At 39.8% G+C, this 20,003-nt stretch overlaps 1 protein-coding gene across 3 annotated transcripts in view; it reads right to left on the bottom strand.

The window, feature by feature from the left end:
• The window catches only part of LOC114108264 (tetratricopeptide repeat protein 28), a 594,959-nt gene that overhangs the window by 263,675 nt on the left and 311,281 nt on the right, over window positions 1-20,003 (bottom strand). For all 3 annotated transcript variants that reach the window (XM_071614927.1, XM_071614928.1, XM_071614934.1), the window contains 2 exons: window positions 11,558-11,705; window positions 575-847 (listed from right to left, as the gene is read on the bottom strand). In XM_071614927.1, the coding sequence (XP_071471028.1) occupies window positions 575-847; window positions 11,558-11,705 (421 nt within the window). The remainder of the gene's footprint in view (window positions 1-574; window positions 848-11,557; window positions 11,706-20,003) is intronic.

The following is a 20,003-nucleotide window of genomic DNA, read 5'->3' as shown; positions in this document are numbered from 1 at the left end:
CTACATAATCTACTGCTTCTTTACAAGTACCCTGATGGTAGATTCGCCATATCCTTGCTCTTCTGCAATCTTATAAGTCCTTGAGTAATCGTTACAATGACCATTATAGTCATAAGCCAGACTCATCTTACAAGTGAGGCACAAAGAGGTTAGGAAGCTTATCCAAAGTCACACAGCTAGTAAATATCAGAGCCACTGAACCCAGCAGTCTGGCTCCAGAGTACATGCTCTTAACTTCTAAACCATACTATCTCCTTTAATAAAATGAAGCATTCTTATGGAGGCAAAAATTAGAATTAAGACAAAAGATTTACACACCAATACCGTCATTTGGATATTAAATTTGTGAGCACAAATCTCTGGGGAAGGCAATGAATCTGTTAATCAACATCGCTTGGCCCTTTGGGAGCCTCAGTACCTTGTCATGTGAGAAGCCCTAAAGTCATGACTACTCTAAAACGGAGTGTTCTAGAGAGACCCCCACTGTTCACGGTCAGTGCTGTCCCCATGCCTGTCAGGCTCATCAGCCTTGTTTCCCTTTTGTGCTGAAATAAAGGAGAGAAGCTGACTCTACCTAAGGTCTTGGCTACGTCCAAGTCCTGCTGCATGTATCCAGTGCTCTTCTCTGTGTTCCCGAGAGACCAGTACGCGCTGCTCAGGGCAGAGAAAACGGAGCCCCTCAGCTTGAGGCTGCAGGTGCCAATCTTCAGAGCGGCTTCTAGGACAACCACAGAGGCCCCATGGTGGCCGGCAGTCAGGAGCTCCTGCCCAACCACAGACACGACCACAAAGGGACTCTTGTCCAGTTTCATTTTCTGAAGTTGCTGGTAAGTGGGTTCCAGGGAGTCTGAAGAAAAAGAAAACAGGAGAACCCAGGACAATACACAAAACGATCTTTTCCAGTGCCCTCTAGAAACACACGCTTAGGACCCAGTTCAAGTGCAACCCTCCACCCTGTGAGCAGGGGCCCCTCACTGCCCACTCGGCCATGTGACTAGAAGCACCCGCCGGCCCTGCAGCTTCCTTCTCCTGGCTGTGACACACGTTGCCACGCCCCTCTTCTCTCTTGGCCTGTCTGCCATCCTGGTGGCCACTTTCCCATCCCCTTCTTTTCTGTGCACTAGGAGCACATCTTCAAGCCCCGCCTCCACTGCAAGCCCCCCAGCTCCTCCAGCCGCACTAATTCTTTTATCTAAGCTTCTTTTGATCTTTATGGTTAGCATTGCACAATGTGCCCATTAATTATTTAAAAATTGTTCCACGAATGTCAATTTTTGAAATATTTTCCAAGGTAGTCTGAGGACCACATTTGAACTGTTAGAATAACTTGAGCAAGTGGTACAACACTGGCATGCGATTTTAAAAACTACCCCTGAGCCAGGCGTGGTGGCGCACACCTGTCATCCCAGCAGCCCAGGACACTGAGGCAGGAGGATCCAGGTTCACAGCCAGCCTCAGCAACTTAGTGAGGGCCAAAGTAACTCAGTGAGACCCTGTCTGTAAATAAAATATAAAAGACGGCTGGGGATGTGGCTCAGTGGTTAAGCATCCCTGGGCTCAGTTCCTAGTACCAAACAAACAAACAAACAAACAAAAATCCCCCCCGCCCCCCGCCACATAGGCGAAAGTCCCTAACATCTGATAAACATTTATTAAACTTGAATTTGAATAACTGACTAATAAAAGCTGCCCTTATTTTTTTCCTAGAAGAATCGATAAAGGAAGCTCTACCAACAAAAGCCAATCACTCTCACTGGTGACCCAATGTCCACTGCTGCTCTGAGGCCAGTCTGCCCAAATAAAAAATTACCAAACAAGACCACAAAGAAATCATCTGTGTTTACTAAAGTAATATAGAAGATAAAATTACTGTTGATCTCATTTGATTTTCACATGCTGTCTGTGAAGGACATAGATTAAAGGTGACAAGCACAGGGATTCTCCCCATCTGAGGCTGGGTTTGAGTGCAGATGACCTCCATGCTCCTTCTCCCCGGGCTCCCTTTTGATTTTTCTTTAAAGACAATTACAAAGCTATTAACTATTGCCCTGTAAGGAGAAGGCACTCACAGCCATTTGTTGTTAGCTTTCCTGAAAAACTACCTCACATTAGCTGCTTCAGTAAACACAGGTAAAAAACTATAAGAGGATGGGTCTCTTTAAATCGTGAATCTCCTAGCCAACAGTACTGCATTAAAATGTAATTTTTACAATTTATGACTTCTCAACTCTCCACTAAGGGGCTCTCGCCTGAATCAACATTACCACGGAAACCTTGAAACTTACTGGTGCCTAAAGCATTTTTTCCCTTCAATCAGATCACTAAACAGAGAACAAAGAACATTTTTACACCTGTCAGGATGCAAGCAGTGCACAGTACCCGTAAACAGCAGCTAACCAACAGGGTTAGGTACAAACGCAGGAACCAGGAGTTACTAGAACAGAACAATACCAATAACAATTCTGAGATGCCAGAAGCAGAATTTTGGTGGTGCCCGCTGATGAATCTGGCAGCAATGATGGTCACAGCAGCTTCCCACTGGCCAATAACAGAAACAAACATGATTGATTTTTAGGGCTAAAAGACTTAAAATACCATTTGGGCTGGGGCTGGGGCTAAGTGGTGGAGCCTGGCATGTGTGAGGCCCTGGGTTCAATCCTCAGTACCACATAAAAATAAATAAATAAACTAAAAGTCCATTGACAACTAAGAAAAATGTTTTGTTTTTTTTAAACCCTCATTTTAGAAATGAGGAATCTGAGCTTTCTTTCTTTCTTTTTTTTTTTGTTATTTTTTGTTTGGGGGTTTGTTTGTTTCATACCAGGGATTGAACTCAGGGGCACTTAACCACTCAGCCATATACTCAGATCTTTGTATTTTTTGAGACAGGGTCTCGCTAAGTTGCTTAGGGCCTCAGTGAGTTGCTGAGGCTGGCCTTGAATTCGTAATCCTCCTGCCTCAGCCTCCTGAGCTGCTGGGATTACAGGCGTGCACTACCAAGCCCAGAACCATTTGTTTGTTTTTATTTTTTTCCTGGTACTGGGGATTAAAGTCACAGGCACTTTACTAAGCTACATCTTCAGTCCTTTTTATTTTTGATTTTGAGGTAGGGTTTTACTAAATTGCTAAGGCTGGTCTAGAATTTGTGATACTTCTATCTCAGCCCTCAGCATCTCTGGGATCACAGGCTTATGACCCCACACTAGATTAAGAATCAGAGTTTTTACAATATCCACCCAAGGTCAGATAGCTTGGAAAATATCCAAGAAAAGAACATTACAGTGCTTAAGCCCAGACTCTGAAATTTATACCAGGCAAGATTCCAGTGCGGTGGTGCATGCCTGTAATCCCAGTGGCTCTGAGACTGAGGCTGGAGGATTTTGAGTTCAAAGCCAGCCTCAGCAATTTAGTGAGGCACTAAGCAACTTAGTGAGACTGTGTCTCTAAATAAAATATAAAAAGGACTGGGGATGTGGCTCAGTAGTTAAGTGCTCCAGATTCAATCCCCAGTACAAAAAAAAAAAAAAGATTCTTTTTAAAAAAACTTATTTATTCATTCTAATTAGTTTTACATGACAGCAGAATGCATTTCAATTCATAGTACAAATATAGAGCACAGTTTTTCATGTCTCTGGTTGTACACAAAGTAGAGTCACACCATTTGTATCTTCTTAAATACTTAAGGTAATGATGTCCATCTCATTCCACCATCTTTCCTACCCCATATCCCCTCCCTGCTCCTCCCTCCCCTTTGCCCTATCTAAAGTTCCTCCCATGCTCCCCACCCCCATGTCCATTATGGATCAGCATCCACATACCAGAGAAAACATTCAGCATTTGGTTTTGGGGATTGGCTTACTTCATTTAGCATAATATTCTCCTCCATCCATTTACCTTCAAATGCCAGGATTTTATTCTCTATTAATGCTGAGTAATATTCCATTATGTATATGTACCGCAGTTTCTTTATCCAGTCATCTATTGAAGGGCATCTAGGTGGGTTCCACAGTTTAGCTATTGTGAATTGAGCTGCTATAAATATTGATGTGGCTGTGTCCCTGTAGTATGCTGTTTTTAAGTCCTTTGGGTATAAACCGAGGAGTGGGATAGCTGGGTCAAACGGTGGTTCCATTCCAAGTTTTCCATACTGCTTTCCATATTGGTTGCACCAATTTGCAGTCTCACCAGCAACCTATGAGTGTACCTTTTCCCCCCATATCCTCACCAACTCTTGTTGTTGTTTGTATTCTTAACAGCTGCCATTCTGACTGGAATGAGATGAAATCTTAGAGAAGTTTTGATTTGCATTTCTCTAATTGATAGAGAAGTTGAACATTTTTTTCATATATTTGTTGTTTGATTGTATATCATATTCTGAGAAGTGTCTGTTCATTTCCTTGACCCATTGATGATTGATTGGGTTATTTGTTTTTGTTTGGTGTTAAAATTTTTGAGTTCTTTATATATCCTAGAGATTAGTGCTCTATCTGATGTGCTTGCAGTAAAAATTTGCTCTCTATTCACCTCACTGATTGTTTCTTTTCTGAGAAGAAGCTTTTTAGTTTGAATCCATCCCACTCATTGATTCTTGATTCTATTTCTTGCACTATAGGAAGTCGGGGCCTAATCCAATATGATGAAGATTTGGACCTTCTTTTTCTTCTATTAGGTGCAGGATTCTGAACCTTCTGATCCACTTTGAGTTGAGTTTTATGAATGATAACAGAGGTTTAATTTCATTTTTGCTACATATGGATTTCTAGTTTCCCCAGCACCATTTGTTGGAGAGACTATCTTTTCTCCAATATATGTATTTGGTGCCTTTGTCTAATATGAGATAACTGTATTTATGAGGGTTTGTCTCTGTATCCTCTATTCTGTACCATTGATCTACAAGTCTATTTTGTACCAATACCATGCTGCATTTGTTACTATTGCTCTGTAGGATAGTCAAGGTTTGGTATAGTGATGCTACCTGCTTCACTCTTCTTGCTTAGTCACTAGCAACAGAAACCAGTCTTGGCTGGTTTTAGTAGAAGAGAAATTCCCTGAGAAACTGACTATTGGGAAGGGTGAAAATCCAGACCTCCAAACCCACAGTCAAAATCATGCCACAAAAGCTGCCCACTGAAGGCAACATAATCGCCACCACTCAACACAGGATGCCACAGCTTGCAATGCTGCCCCTACCACTGATCACCACCCTGGGAAAATGGACATTGCTCTTGCCACCTACCAGCACCAGAAATAATTCTGTGCTGTCCTTTCTTCTTTGAACTTTCTGCTCTTAATTCAATGGTGGTGAAAATTAGGATTTGATGCTTTCAGCTCTTATGGTAGAAGGCAGGAAGCAGAAGTATAAAATGGGGAATTCCTAAAATACAGGAAGATTGTTCAAACACCGACAGCCTACAAAGTCACTTTGCTTCATTTGGAGATATTTTTCCCATAGCAACCATGGCTACGTCAGAAAAAGACCCACCTAATTAAGCCTCTAAAACTGTACAACAGAAGTAGAAAGAAGAGAACCTTACAACAGCTAAAAAGAGTCTTAAAAGAGAAAGAAATCTTTAATTGTGCAAGTTTCCATGAGATGAAATGAAATTGAAGAAATGAGAAGAGATCAGATCCCCACTTGTAGAGAATATATGCACATTAAAGGATAAACGCCAGTGTGGAGGAAACCCTAAAGCTGACAGGAAGGGGGGTGAGCAGGGGCAACTGGAAAGCTTCCTGGAAGCAGAATTGATTTCTTGAAGACAGGGCAGGACCCAGACAGGTCTTTGCTTTTTAAGAGCCAAATGGTGCAATGGGGGCTGGAGCTGGAGCCCAGGGGTAGAATGCTTGCCTGGCACATGTGAGGCCCTGGGTCCAATCCTCAGCACCACATAAAAATAAATGAATGAAATGAAGGTACTGTGTCCATCTACAACTAAAAAATATTTTTAAAAAAAGTTGCAAAGGATTTGTCCCAACCAGAGGCACCAGGAGAAGATGGGTGCACAGAAAGCAGAGTGCTAAGCAGGCCAGCCGAGTTGACCAGAGGACACCTGTCAGCGAAGGAAGCTGAGGTGGAAGGGTGGAGAAAACACTGAGTTATGGATGAAGAGATGGGAATTTCAAAGCCACACAGCCTCAGCCTCCTCACTTTGTCAAATGTAGTACACAAATCTATACATGTGCACATGTACATAAGTGGATACACAGATGCGTATGTGTGCACCTATGCTTGGGTACAGACACGGTCACAGAATTGTCCATTTCACTGTATGTAAATTTTCAAAAAATTTTAATGTCAAATTTCTTTGTTTTTGGCTGTAATTGTCTCATTGGTCCATATTCACTAATCAGAAGCTCTAATTAGCAGTTGTACGTGTTTTTTGTTGTTGCTATTGTTTGGAGTATTGGGGATTGAACCCTGGGCTTTGCACATGGTAGAAAGGTGCTCTACCATTGAGCTACACCCCCAGCCCTGAAAATGCTCATAAGCTTTTTGCTGTGTGTTTCTGAGACAGGCTTGCTACATTGCCTAGGCCAGTCTCCAACTCCTGGCCCTGGCTAGTCTCCTGCCTCAGCCTGCCTAGCAGGCTCTCTGTGCACACCACCACACCTGGCTAGTTGTACATGCTTCTGATGAAAAAAAGATGGAGAGATGATTTTTTTTAATGTATAGATGATCTTTAAGATTCTTTGCAACTCTATTATTCTAATTTGCCTGTTCCAGGGTAAAGTTGAGTGTTTAGAAAAGAGACTAACTTTGTGATTTTTGTCAGGCTAGATACAACAGAGATTTGGAGTCTACAGCTATTAAGATGTTTTTCTTTCTAGAATCTATGCATAATACATGAAATAGTCAAGGTCAAACCAGCTCCATAAGAACAAAAAGGCCCTTCCCAACACTGACTGATCCATGGGTATGGGTTTTTGAAATGTAAAGGCTTTAAGAGTTTAAGGTAAACAAAGTCACATTTCCTGACACGTGAAGAGCTTGTAGGGATGTAGTAGAGGCCAACAAAACAACCCACCAAGCTGAGAGACATGTGATCCTCATTACTTTTGAGGTGCACATTCACTCACGTATTAACATTTCTGAATTGGGGATTCTGTATCCTGAACTTAAGGGTGCGTGACTCACGATGGTTTGCCACTACATCTAAATAGGCCTAAAAGATCTCTTTCAATATATACAAATAAAAAGCGAGAAGCAAGGACCTTGCCAGCATTTAATCAGCAGTGTCTTCTTCTTTCTTGGTAATATATAAAATAATGAGACAGCTTCCAAGCCAGAGTTCTTAGAACCGGTAGAAGGTGCCATGTGATCCTAAAGGGAAGGTATGGGGAGGCTCCTCAGAGGAAGCAATGTCTGCAGGAAACAGGACATAATGGAAAACACAGTGTTTTTCAAGAACAGCAGGGGGTTAGCTGGGATACCTGGAGAGGAGAATAAAAGGGAGCAAGCTGTCTAATGCTCAGGCCTGAGAGAACTTCTCAGCGAATGTTCACATGCAGAACCTGGTGTACTGGGAAGTGTTCCTTCTGCCACCACAACACAAGAGCAGGTTAACACTGCTGCTGCCTCCCCTCCTCAGTGAGACTCTGGACATCATCTGCAAAGCAGAAGGCCCCCTATAGAGCTGCCTTCGTAGGGCCTGGCCTGTGCTACCATCTACCTCTACAGAGGAGCACTGCGCACAGCGGGGCAGGGCCCTTGCTCAGCCAGTGGACTGGCAAATGGCAGTGCTGGAATTAGATCCCACCCTTGTTGGCTAGGAGGAAGCCTGAGTTTTTCACACAGCATTTCAAAAATAGGCCTCCTGTGAAAGGTGCATCTAAAAGAAAGTCAGAGGGCAAGGGTCCACTGAGGGTGGACATCAGGCCAATAAAAGGTGAGCCCCGCTCAACCTGAGAGAAAAGTTTATGCATTCAACAGCCATTTTCTATGGGCATTTTATAAAAGCAGCTTCCTGGGATCCTCTAGAGCTGTTAGAAACACAACAGGTGACAGCCCATAAATGTAATAGCCTTTAGATCACTAAATTAACAAAAGGAGAGAAAATACACACAAGAGAACCCTCAGCAAGAAGCCGCCCTGCATCTTTAGAGGAACAAATAAAGGCAAACTCAATCTCGCTTTCTAATTGTCTTATTAAATCCACGGTCGGCAGCAGTAGTGTGCTACAGCCCCCAACTCTGCTTAAACATCGACCAGATCCTGTGACCTGAAACTGCTGAAGGACCAGCTAAGAAGAAATGGAAAATGTCAAAGGGTAAGTTGAGAAATCATGTGAGTACCAGTTTATATCTCTACTTACTTTTATATTTCTGTTAATGATTTAAGGGAAATACATTGTATACGATACTGTAACCAAATGCACAAAGAGAAATAGTTAAACTGACAGCCACTTTGTGAACATGAGTCACACTGTAAAAATAAAGCAGATTTAATTCACTGAGAAATATGGGAAATAATAACAATAAATTAAGTTAGTTTTCATATAGATAAATATAGTATTTGTATAAATATAGCAAACAGAGTATATTAATATACATTGGTTCCGCCTTAACAAAAATGAAATCTTAAAACTTCCAGACTGACCCACCATAGAAACACTGTGTTGGTCATGGAAGTTCTGTTTGCTTTTATAAGATCCTGGACTAGGGAGTTTTCTCTGATGCATTCAAGAATTACAAAACAGCCGGGCACGGTGGCATACTCCTCTAATCCCAGTGGCTTGGGAGGCTGAGGTGGGAGGGTCGAGAGTTCAAAACCAGCCTCAGCAATTTAGCAAAACCCTATGTCTAAATAAAAACATAAAAAGGGGTAGGGATGTGGCTCAGTGGTGGAGCATCCCTTGGTTCAATCCCCAGTACAAAAAAAAAAAAAAAAAGAATTACAAAATAAAAACAGTACATACACAGAAAAGACCTACCTATGAAGTGTCCAGATCCCTTAGCCATGTGACATTGAGGAAAACATATAAAGATACAGGAAGGTGGGCTGTTTCTGTAGCTCAGTTGGTAGAGCGCTCTCCTAGCACATGTGAGGCACTGGGCTCGATCCCCAGCACCATATTAAAAAAAAAATGAGATAAAGGTATTGTGTGTCCATCTACTATAAAAAATTTTTTTTAAAGATGCAGGAAGGTAAAATAAATGGTGGGTAAATAAACCAGCAGCAGGTGATGATAGATTTTGTAAATTACAATCACATGACAAAAAAGAGGTCATTAAGATGTCAGATGACCAGTAGAGGAGAGGAAGAGCAACGGGAAGGGACTGGCGGTGGGAAAGGAAGCACTGGGGACTGAAATGGAGCATATTACATTCCATGTGTGTGTGATTAGGCCAAATGAACCCCACTACCATGTATAACTGCGATGACTAATAAAAACAGTTTTAAAAAGATATAGGATGATGTGCAGAACAGCAGTGTGCAAAGCAACAGCCTATAAAATGTTAAGAGAAGCCCACCTGGAGTAGATACAGTGGTAAAGGCAACACTAAAAATAAACCAGATAAATTAAATTGCCTTAAGGGAAGAGGAGAAAATATTGAAGCGCTCCAGGCACCTGGAAGAAGCAGCCTTCTCCAGGGTCAGCCTTAGGTCACTCACTGTAAGACACAAAGAAGTGGCACAGAAAACCCTAAGGGTGACAGCAGCTCTGAGCTATTTTTCTCAGTGCAGGGAAGATTTCCTTACATTTATCTAAACAAATTGCTTCAAAGGAAAAACTATAAGTTTGATTCTGCTGATAGCAACACATTCACTCCAATATTCTAAGGCAGCAGCACAAACACCTGAATAAAGAAGTGATATCCTCATGAACTAAATAAAATATCCCATGTATATTCTTTGTGGGGGATTTAAGGAGAGGATGGGAAAACGCTAGAAAAAAATATACAAGAGAGACAGGTTGGTTTTTGTCGTCAGTCCCTCCCCTCCCCGCCCCCAACTCTGGAGCTCCAAAGCGCATCTGCTCTGAGTCAGAGTTTATTAACAGCAGGTCCCACAGTGGGAGAAGCCATTAGGTTCCTGCAGCAAAGACTCGGCTCTGTATGGCTTATAAAGTTGCATGAAGGGAGGTTTTCTTACCACATTTTTTTCTAAAACACAAAATCCCTAACTTTCAGGAAAAAGATGTTTTACAGATATGAATCGTCCAGAGACCATACGAGCAGCATTGAGTCCATCACTCTTTTATTTAACACATATTTTGAGCCAAGTACGATAGTAGTCAGTATAATAAAACCATCTAATGCTACATTTCAAAACTAGATAAAATGTCAAATTATACTACCATTGAAATTTTTAGGTTTATTCTCCCATATGAAAAATTCAAAAGTGCATCATTTTTGAGTCAAAAACAGAGTTCTGCTTGACATAACCTAATTAGGGTCAGACATTAGCTGTCTTCTGTATGCCATGACTACGCCTTAGTGACTCCGTTGCCACTTAAAGACAACAACTGGTACAAGCTTTCAGTCAAATATTCCCAACAGCTCATTCCTCAAAAATCAATGTTCCCAGGCTGGGGGTGTTGCTCAGTAAAGGTAAAGCACTTGCCTAGCAGGAGCAAGGCCTTAGGTTCGATCCCAGCAACGCAAAGAAGAAAGGAAAAAACAAAAAATCAATGTTCCTCAAAATGAAGCCAATCTATTTGGGGCCAGAAAGCTACTCTAACCTTTACAGTACCATTTTCATTCCCTTCGCTTGTTTTTCCAGAATACTGGTTACAATAAAGTAGAAAAAATAACAGGGAAAAATAAATATAAACTATAGTGTCTGTTCATCTTGTTTTGCTCTCTCTCCTTTTTTTTTTTTTTTTTACACAACGCCTTTATTTTTATTTGTTTTTATTTTTATGTGGTGCTGAGGATTGAACCCAGGGCCTCGCACATGCTTGGAAAGTACTCTAGCGCTGAGCCACAGCCTCAGCCCCTCTCTCCTTTTAATTCAACATAATCTCTTATTGCTCCTCTGTAAAATATTAGATACCACCTCTCGTTAGGTACACATTCTCTTTTAGGAAACAAAAGAATGTCTAATATCTTCAGTTATTTATTTCTAGAAGGTATATTGGTTCATCTGAAGAAATCAATTTACTATTAGAGGCATTGTGGTTTAGAATTACAGAATCTCAGAACTACAAAAAATAAAAAAGAAAATTATTTAAAGAACCATAAACTCTGGAGAAGTGGTCAACTCATGGTCATGTAGTTAGTTAATGAAAAATTGAAGAATATATTCCATGTCCAGGCCAGTGGTCTTCCATACTCTTCTGCCTCATTAACGTCAATGACTGGCTGTGTGTCTTGATCTTCCTTTGTGTAAGATGTCAGATCTTAGCCAATCTGAGACCACCCTCTCGTCCCACCATCCTGGAGATTGAACCCAGGCCCTGGCCCAGGCTAGGCAATCGCTCTACCACTGAGCCACACTCCCAGCCCATTAAGTTTTATATCTTATCAATTTCTTGTCCCTGAGCCTAAAGTCTTAGAAGGTTACAAATGTTTAACTTTAAATTAAGATCAGACCAAGTACTTTCATCATATTTACCTCTCATGGGAGATTTCATGGCGGCTTCTACCATCCCCACCAGAAGCTGGAGGCTCTTGGGGTCTTGAGCCAGTCCAGATGCGAAGGCTGCCAGGGCATCGGCATGACGTCCAAGGTACTGGAGGGCAACACCCTGTCGGAAGTATGCCTGGAAACAGAGGAGGACAATGCGGGTTACCCAGGGGGCTGACTGGGGTTCTGCAGTAGAATAAACAGGTCAGCAGAACCAAAGTGGATGGCCTCAGTCCAAAAAGAAGACAGGCGGTTGGTAACCAAATGAATTGAGTTCTTCTAAGATCATCAAATGTGAGCATCCTCACTTTCAGAACTTTCATTCTTTTTACTTTTGGGACACTTCTTTTTTTTTCTGAGGGGTGCTGGGGAGAACTCAGGGGCACTGGACCACTGAGCCACATCCCCAGCCCTGTTTTGTATTTTATTTAGAGACAGGGTCTCACTGAGTTGCTTAGCACCTCACTGTTGCTGAGGCTGACTTTGACCTCAGGATCCTCCTGCCTCAGCCTCCCCAGCTGCTGAGATGACAGGCGAGTGCCACTGCGCCCAGCTGGGACACTTCTTAATTTTATCACATTCCTTGGCATTTACCCCCATACTAAAAATATATTTTAAAAATCTTCTATACCATCTTTAATTCCATAAGCCCCTGAAGGAGAGTTCTTTATCTCTTTCCAACGTATCTGGTACAGTGCATAATAAGAGAGAAATTCAACTTATTTTGAATTTTCTCCCTTCTGTAATTAAAAGGAAAAAATATCAATTTGTGATTACTATTAAGATAATTTTAATAATGAGTAACATAACATGCTTATGTACTTTTTAAAAAATATTTTTGTTACTGTTAATAGAGCTTTATTTCATTCATTTATTTATATGTGGTGCTGAGAATCAAACCCAGTGCCTCACACATGCTAGGCAAGCGCCCTGCCTCTGAGCCACAACTCCAGCCCCTGCTTATGTACTTTTAACGTTGTGTTTCAGATGCAGTATTTTAAAAATTACTTAAAATATGTTTTTTCAAAAATCAACTTAAAGTGGATCAAGGAACTAGGCATTAGACCAGAGACCCTGCCCCTGATAGAAGAAAGTGTAGGCCCAACTCTCCATCATGTCAGCTTAGGAACTCAATTGACAAGACTCCTAAAGCACAAGAAGTAAAGTCAAGAATCAATAAACAGATGGGATCAAACTAAAAAGCTCCTTCACAACAAAGAAAACAATCAAGAATGAGAAGAAAGAGTCTATAGAATGGGAGAAAATCTTTGCCACCTGCACCTAAGAAAGAGTATTAATCTCCAAGATACATAAACAACTCAAAAAACTTAAAAAACACACACACCAAAAAAACAAAACAAAACCTAATGATGCAGCCACATCAGTATTTATAGCAGCTCAATTTACAAAATGGGAAACCCAGGTACTTCACAGAAGAAAATATAAAAATGGTCAACAAATATATAAAAATGGTCTAGCAATTAGAGAAATGCAAATTAAAACTCACTCCAGTCAGAATGGCAACAATCAAGAAGACAAGTAACAATAAATGTTGGCGAGGATGTTGGGGAAAAAGCACACCCATACATTGCTGGTGAAACTACAAATTGGTGCAACCACTCTGGAAAGCAGTATGGAGATTCCTCAGAAAACTTGGAATTGGACCACCATTTGACTCGGTTATCCCACTCCTCAGCATATACTCAAAGGACTTAAAATCATCATCCTACAGTGATGCGGCCACTTCAGTATTTATAGCAGCTCAATTTACAAGAGTCAAGCTATGGAGGCAACTTAGGTGCCCTTCAACAGATGAATGGATAAAGAAAAATGTACATATATATATAAGGGACTCAGCCATAAAAAAGAATGATTTTATGACTTTTGCTGTTAAATGGATGGATCTGGAGACTATCATGGAGACAAAATAAGCCAGTCCCCAAAAAAACCAAAGGTTGAATGTTCTCTCTGATATGTTGATGCTAACACTCAGTAAGAAGGAGAGGGAAAAATAGAAGTTCATTGTATTAGACAAAGGGGAATGAAGGGAAGGGAGGGGGATGAGAAATAGGAAAGACTAAAGAATGAATCAGACACAACTTTCCTATGTACATATATGAATACATGACCAGTGTAACTTATCATGTATAACCACAAGAATGGGATCCTAATTAGAATAGTCATACTCCATGTATGTAGAATATATCAAAATACACGCTACTGTCATGTATATCTAAAAAGAACAAAATTTTAAAAATCACTTAGGAGCGTAAAAGGAAAAAAAATGTGTGCTTTGCTTAAAAAAGGTTTTTGTCCGCTGTATCTTTTAACTGGATTAGTTTTAAAACTAGTATAATCATCTGTGATGATAGTAAAACATTCCCCCTTATAGATAACTGAAGAAAGGATAAGTAAGTTAAGAAAATATTTAAACTGAGAATTTAAATATTTGAATTTTAGAATAGTTTTAAAAAACTGCAGTTTGTGGCCAGGCACAGTGGTGCACCCCTGTAACCCCAGCAGCTCGGGAGGCTGAGGCAGAAGGATTGCAAATTCCAAGCCATCCTCAGCAAAGGCAAGGTGCTAAGCAACTCAGTGAGACCTTGTCTCTAAATAAAATACAAAATAGGGCTGGGGATGTGGCTCAGTGGTTGAGTGCCCCGACTTCAATCCCTGGTACTCCAAAAAAGAAAAGAAACTGCAGTTTGTTTTCAAGTACACAGAGTAAAACCAAGTATATGGACAACATGTTACAGTATGTAACCAGCAAAAGGGTCCTGTACCCAATTAAATAATGCATTAAAATGACATATTATTAATGCATTCATTGCTTATATGACAACATCTGCTTCTAAAATAGTTGGCTTCCTATTCCTTCTAAACATTCTTACAATACTGTTTATGACATAAACTTAACCTTTTCAGTCCAACATACTTAAGACATTTTCACTATTTGTACTCATGGAATCTAAATGAAGTTTCAAACTCTTAAAACTACTACTCAGTAAGCTTAGCATATAATTTTACATCACATGTACACACAACACAGAGAATAAGAGAGTAAGGACCATTCATGTTTGCAGAATTTATTCACTTATTCCATTTTTATAACAATACTTTAAGCAAGACAATGCTATTCAGGGCTCCCATTAAGAAGCAATCCATAATGCAATGAATACTCAAATTATTACAGGCTATTCAGGCCTCTGTTAGTTAAAACTATCAGCAGCTGTTAAAACTCAGACCCAGAAAGACAATAACCTGTAAATGCACTTTCATTACTAATTCATAAGATCAGTCGTTTCCCTGGTCTCAGCCTTTGTTTTAATCTTTAATGTGTTTACAGACATTTTTCATTTACCCCCTTCATTTCACATTTTAGGTGGTTTCTATAATCCCAAAAGTAATACACAGTATGTTCCAACTCAAAACAACTATAGTTTATATAAGTCTAGAAGTGTTCTATTAAAGCTTAACTAAAAATGTATATTTATATACATATGTACATATATTCATATATAAATATACCAAATGCCTATAAACTGATTACTATTTACAGAACAAGACAAATGGTATCTGTAGTGATTGATTTTGTGTAGAATGTTCTATTAGAAACACAAAAATCTTAAATTACTCTCAATTTTGATGATTTCTTGCATTTGTAAAATAAAGTTTTACACATGTCCTACTTCACTGAGATAGCAGCTGATTTCTCTGTCTGCCAAGTATCACCACTGAAATGGAGATTTACCTACCCCTAAGGGGTTAGCAAAGTTCACACTCTGGTCTCAAGTTCACACAGCAGCATGTTTTATTTTCTTAGGACACTCAGAAACTGGATAATAAGGGAGAAGAGAAGACCATGCCTTTCACAATCTTGGATTCCCTTTCTTCAGGAAAGATTTCTAAAGGTTTTCCTATGCCCTTCCTGGATTCCCCAATCCAGCTTCAGAAGAGCTCACCTATCAAAAGCTCAGCTGTTTCCCCTTAAGGATCTGACCAGCCCCACTCCAGACTCCATGAAGCTCTCCCAACTATCCCCATGCTTTATTCATTATATGCACAAACAAATGTTGAATAAAATTACTTGTCTGTATTTGAGTGAGAGATACACCACTGGAATTCAAGTTGTTGCTGATAAAACCTAGATTGTGGGTTATGGTGATAGAATAAGTGAACTTAGTACAGTAGCTGACACAGAATAACTACTTGATTAAATGAGCTATTTTCATTATTAGTTATCTTGATGAGAACACGTAATTTTAGACTAACAGAACATAAAGGGATTCCAATAAATACTTTCAGTATTCAATCCTATCATTGCTTCATTTATTTCTTCTCTTGCTCCAACCAGGGAGAGAAACGACATAATTAGCAACCAGGAAACTACAGAATCAAGACCCCTCATTGTTACAAGGCTTCCAGACAAATCTAAACCACCTCACTAAAAGTCACTGGTGTTATCAAGTCTTGGGAGACAGAGAAGCCACCAGGATCCTCTGCCAGCTTCCTCCAAAGTCAAGGTTAAGATGTGCTGAGATTGACAGCTGTTTATCAGAGCTTCAAGAGAATTGTCATGACATCCTCCAGCCAATCAGCTCCCCACCTACTGGTTTCTGCTATTAATGTGGCTCTTGCCATCACAGCTTTCACAGGAAGCCACTTCATGGGGAGAAGGGCAAATGTTGACAGCAGATGCAGTGTCTGTGCAGCATGCCACAGGAAACTGAAGCCTTTGAGGCAGGACTAAATACCTGGTGCCTGGTCAACCTCAGAAGCCTACCACATACACACCACATGTGGGCACTAGTAATGTCACAGAGGGAGAAGGAAGAACATGGTTTAACTACTGGGAATACCTGTACCCTGAGAACAGCAGTTCTCAATTGAAACCTCAGCCTGAAAGAAGATGTTTACAGAGAGAAGGTGATACTCCAGACTAAAGGTGGGATACCTGGTCCTGCAAGTGTCCTGTGGTCATTGGTTTATTTTTGTTGTTCTTGTTCACCAAAAAGAAACCGCAGTGATTATTCTGCATGCCACTAGTGACCTTACAAATAAAAGAAGGCAACTGATTATGAGAATAAGTTTCCATTCCTTTCTTCCTCCCTTCAATTGCCATTGCCTAAAATCTCCCATGCCAGGCACTCTAACACACAGGACAAAGAAACAAAAGTCAGGACTCACACCCTCACGGTGCTCACAGTCTAGAGGGGAAGAATATAAAACCTATAAATGTCTTGACTGCCAGCTTCAGTAAATTCTAACTAATAGTAACTGTTGCTATAATATTTCAGCAGTAACAAAAATGTAGTGATGACTAAAGTATTTACAGCCTCTTGTTAAAATTGTTAGTATTATTAGCATTTGCTTTTTATTAAGTAGATGTCCCCAGGGTTGAAGTAAAAACGCTCAAAGACGAAACATTTACAACTGTAAACTAGGCACCTCACCAGTACCCTGGAAATAGTGCAGGACCTTTAAGTCTTCACTCCTAACACTCCATTGACTCCAGAATGTCACTAACCCCAGTGACAACCTAACTCTCTACTCCCCCCTGGTCCATTGAACCATAAGGCAAACTACTCTGCACAGGGACACGGGCAGACCAAACATGTAACTCTATATACAATGTGTGATCATCTTAACTATACTTATTGTTAAGGGTGTGTATTCATATGAACAATGAATAATCTGCTACTTAGTGCCAGCATTTGCAGATTATCTGCCTTTTGATTTGGATTTAATCTGCACTTTCAGATGCACAACCTACATTTTACAAATATTCACAACCTGCATTTTACAGTTGGAATTTCAACTTTTTTTATATATATCTTCCAGAGAAGAATTCTCTCTAATTAGAAGACTGTGGTATACCTGTAGTCAGTGTAAACTTTCCTCATTATTATCAGCTTTTTCTGACAATGTTTGTAAATCATATGACTTTTTAACTAAATTTTCCCTTATTATCTTATTTTTAAAATGAATAGAAATGGAGAAAATAGAAATGCTGATTGTAGTTTTTAAAAAGCAGCAGCATTGCTTTGTAATTTAACACAAGTGGGGTCAAAAATGAAAATGATTATAGGATGTCAAAACCAGGAAACCTTTGGCATCACTGTATGTACACAAACAACAACGCTCAATTGTGATGGCAAAGGATAAAATTAGAGAGTAGGTGAAAAATGACTTTAAAAAGAAAGGCATGATTTGAGATTGTATTTTTAGTTCTCTGGGATTAACACTCCTCACTTGCTGAACATACGTCTCCCATTTGATATTTGCATATTTAGTATTTTACATAGTTAACTTTCATATACTTTTTCAGGAATGCATTATGTGAGTAAATAAAAGACTGCTTGCATCACATGAAACAGATGCTAATCATGAGCAAACTGTAAATATTACACATATTAGCTACCATGAAAGTTGTTATTTTTTACATATTATATATGTAGCGTGTCTCCTGTAGCCAGTGAGCACTTGAAATGTGGCTGATATGACTAAGAAACTAAATTTTAAGTTTTATTTTGATTACATAATTTAAAGAGCCACAGTGGCCAGTAGCTACTGTATTTGATAGTGCAATGGAGAGTTTGGTCTTCCTGTAACAATTAGCCTATGAACACATATCTAAATGGGAAGAAACTGAACAGGTAACAAGTGAAATAACTGGAGAACATCTCATCTGGAGCCACACACATTAGTCCCAAGACAGCTGTTGGTAAAAGAGGAAGAACATCTAAGGCTGAAGGGGACCCTGACCTAGTTACTCCATAGCCATACATCTCTGACCAGGTCACTTGATCGCACCAAATCTTATGTTTCATTTCCACATACAGCAAGGATGCTAACATGACCTCAGTGGGTTGTGATGATGGCTGCTAGCTGATGTGAAATGGAAGACACAAAGGCAGCACTTCACAAGTACTCAGCTGAGCCTAGTGTCTCACTAACTGTGTCACTTGCAGTTGGGCATTTGCTATTTGGTCAGGTGGGCCATCTGCTTCCCAGCTTACACATTATAAATTGCCTTTTCTTTTTATTTATTTATTTATTTATTCTAATTTGTTTTACATGACAGCAGAAAGCATTTCAATTCATAGTACACATATAGAACACAATTTTTCATGTCTCTGGTTGTACACAAAGTAGAGTCACACCATTTGTATCTTCATACGTGTACTTGGGTAATGATGTCCATCTCATTCCACCATCTTTCCTACCCCCATAACTCCCCCCTGCCCCTCCCTCCCCTTTGCCCTATCTAGAGTTCCTCCATTACTCCCATGCTCCCCCCCATCTCTATTATGGATCAGCATCCACATATCAGAGAAAACATTCGGCATTTGGTTTTGGGGATTCAATTACTTCATTTAGCATAATATTCTCTTCCACCCATTTACCTTCAAATGCCAGGATTTTATTCTCTTTTAACAATGAGTAATATCCCATTATGTATATATACCACAGTTTCTTTATCCATTCATCTACTGAAGGGCATCTAGGATGGTTCCATAGTTTAACTATTGTGAATTGAGCTGCTATAAATATTAATGTGGATGTGTCCCTGTAGTATGCTGTTTTTAAGTCCTTTGGGTATAAATTGAAGAGAGGGATAGTGGGTCAAATGGTAGTTCCAATCCAAGTTTTTCAAGGAATCTCCATACTGCTTTCTAGATTGGCTGCACCAGTTTGCAGTCCCACCAGCAGTGTATGAGTGTGCCTTTTCCTTCACATCCTCACCAACACTTGTTGTTGTTTGTATTCTTAATAGCTGCCATTCTGACTGGAGTAAGATGAAATCTTAAGAATAGTTTTGTACAAATCGCCTTTTCTAAAATGGACCAGGGGCTGACAAAATTAAGCACAAAAAATTAATGATCATGATGATCACCTTGAGTCACTGAGGACATAGTTCATGTATATATGTCATCATCTGTTTTACAGTAGATGATACATTTGAAATAAATTTCTCAACCAAAATTGTTTTTTTAAATGTTTACACTCTGTTGATTGAGAAGGCTTCAATGACATAGTAAGTTTATTATTTGGAACAAACATTAAACTCAAGTTAAATAAGGTACTTTGGCCTGGATGGAAAAGAAGGAAAGGGCTGGTGAAAAGTATGAGACCAAAAATATATCTGTAGGAATATGAAGCTCTCTTTCCTTTCAGAGACTTTACCCTGGTACACTGACTATTAGAATTATTACAGGGTTTTCTGAGGCCCAAATCTGACACAAATTTTAGCATTAAAATAGTACTGCCATATCAATATGTTATCCTGTTTTACTCCATATATGTAGTTATTTATTTTCCAAACCTTTCTAAATTCTAATTTATTGAACAGCTATTCTAGGCAGACATAGAGCTGGGTTCTTTCCATAGTTTATCAATGGCCCTTATACCACCCTGCAAGAAGTTCTGATGA

The sequence above is a fragment of the Marmota flaviventris genome, chromosome 1, assembly GCF_047511675.1.
Source record: "Marmota flaviventris isolate mMarFla1 chromosome 1, mMarFla1.hap1, whole genome shotgun sequence".
NCBI lineage: Eukaryota > Metazoa > Chordata > Mammalia > Rodentia > Sciuridae > Marmota > Marmota flaviventris.
This window is presented reverse-complemented; position numbering and strand designations above follow the sequence as displayed.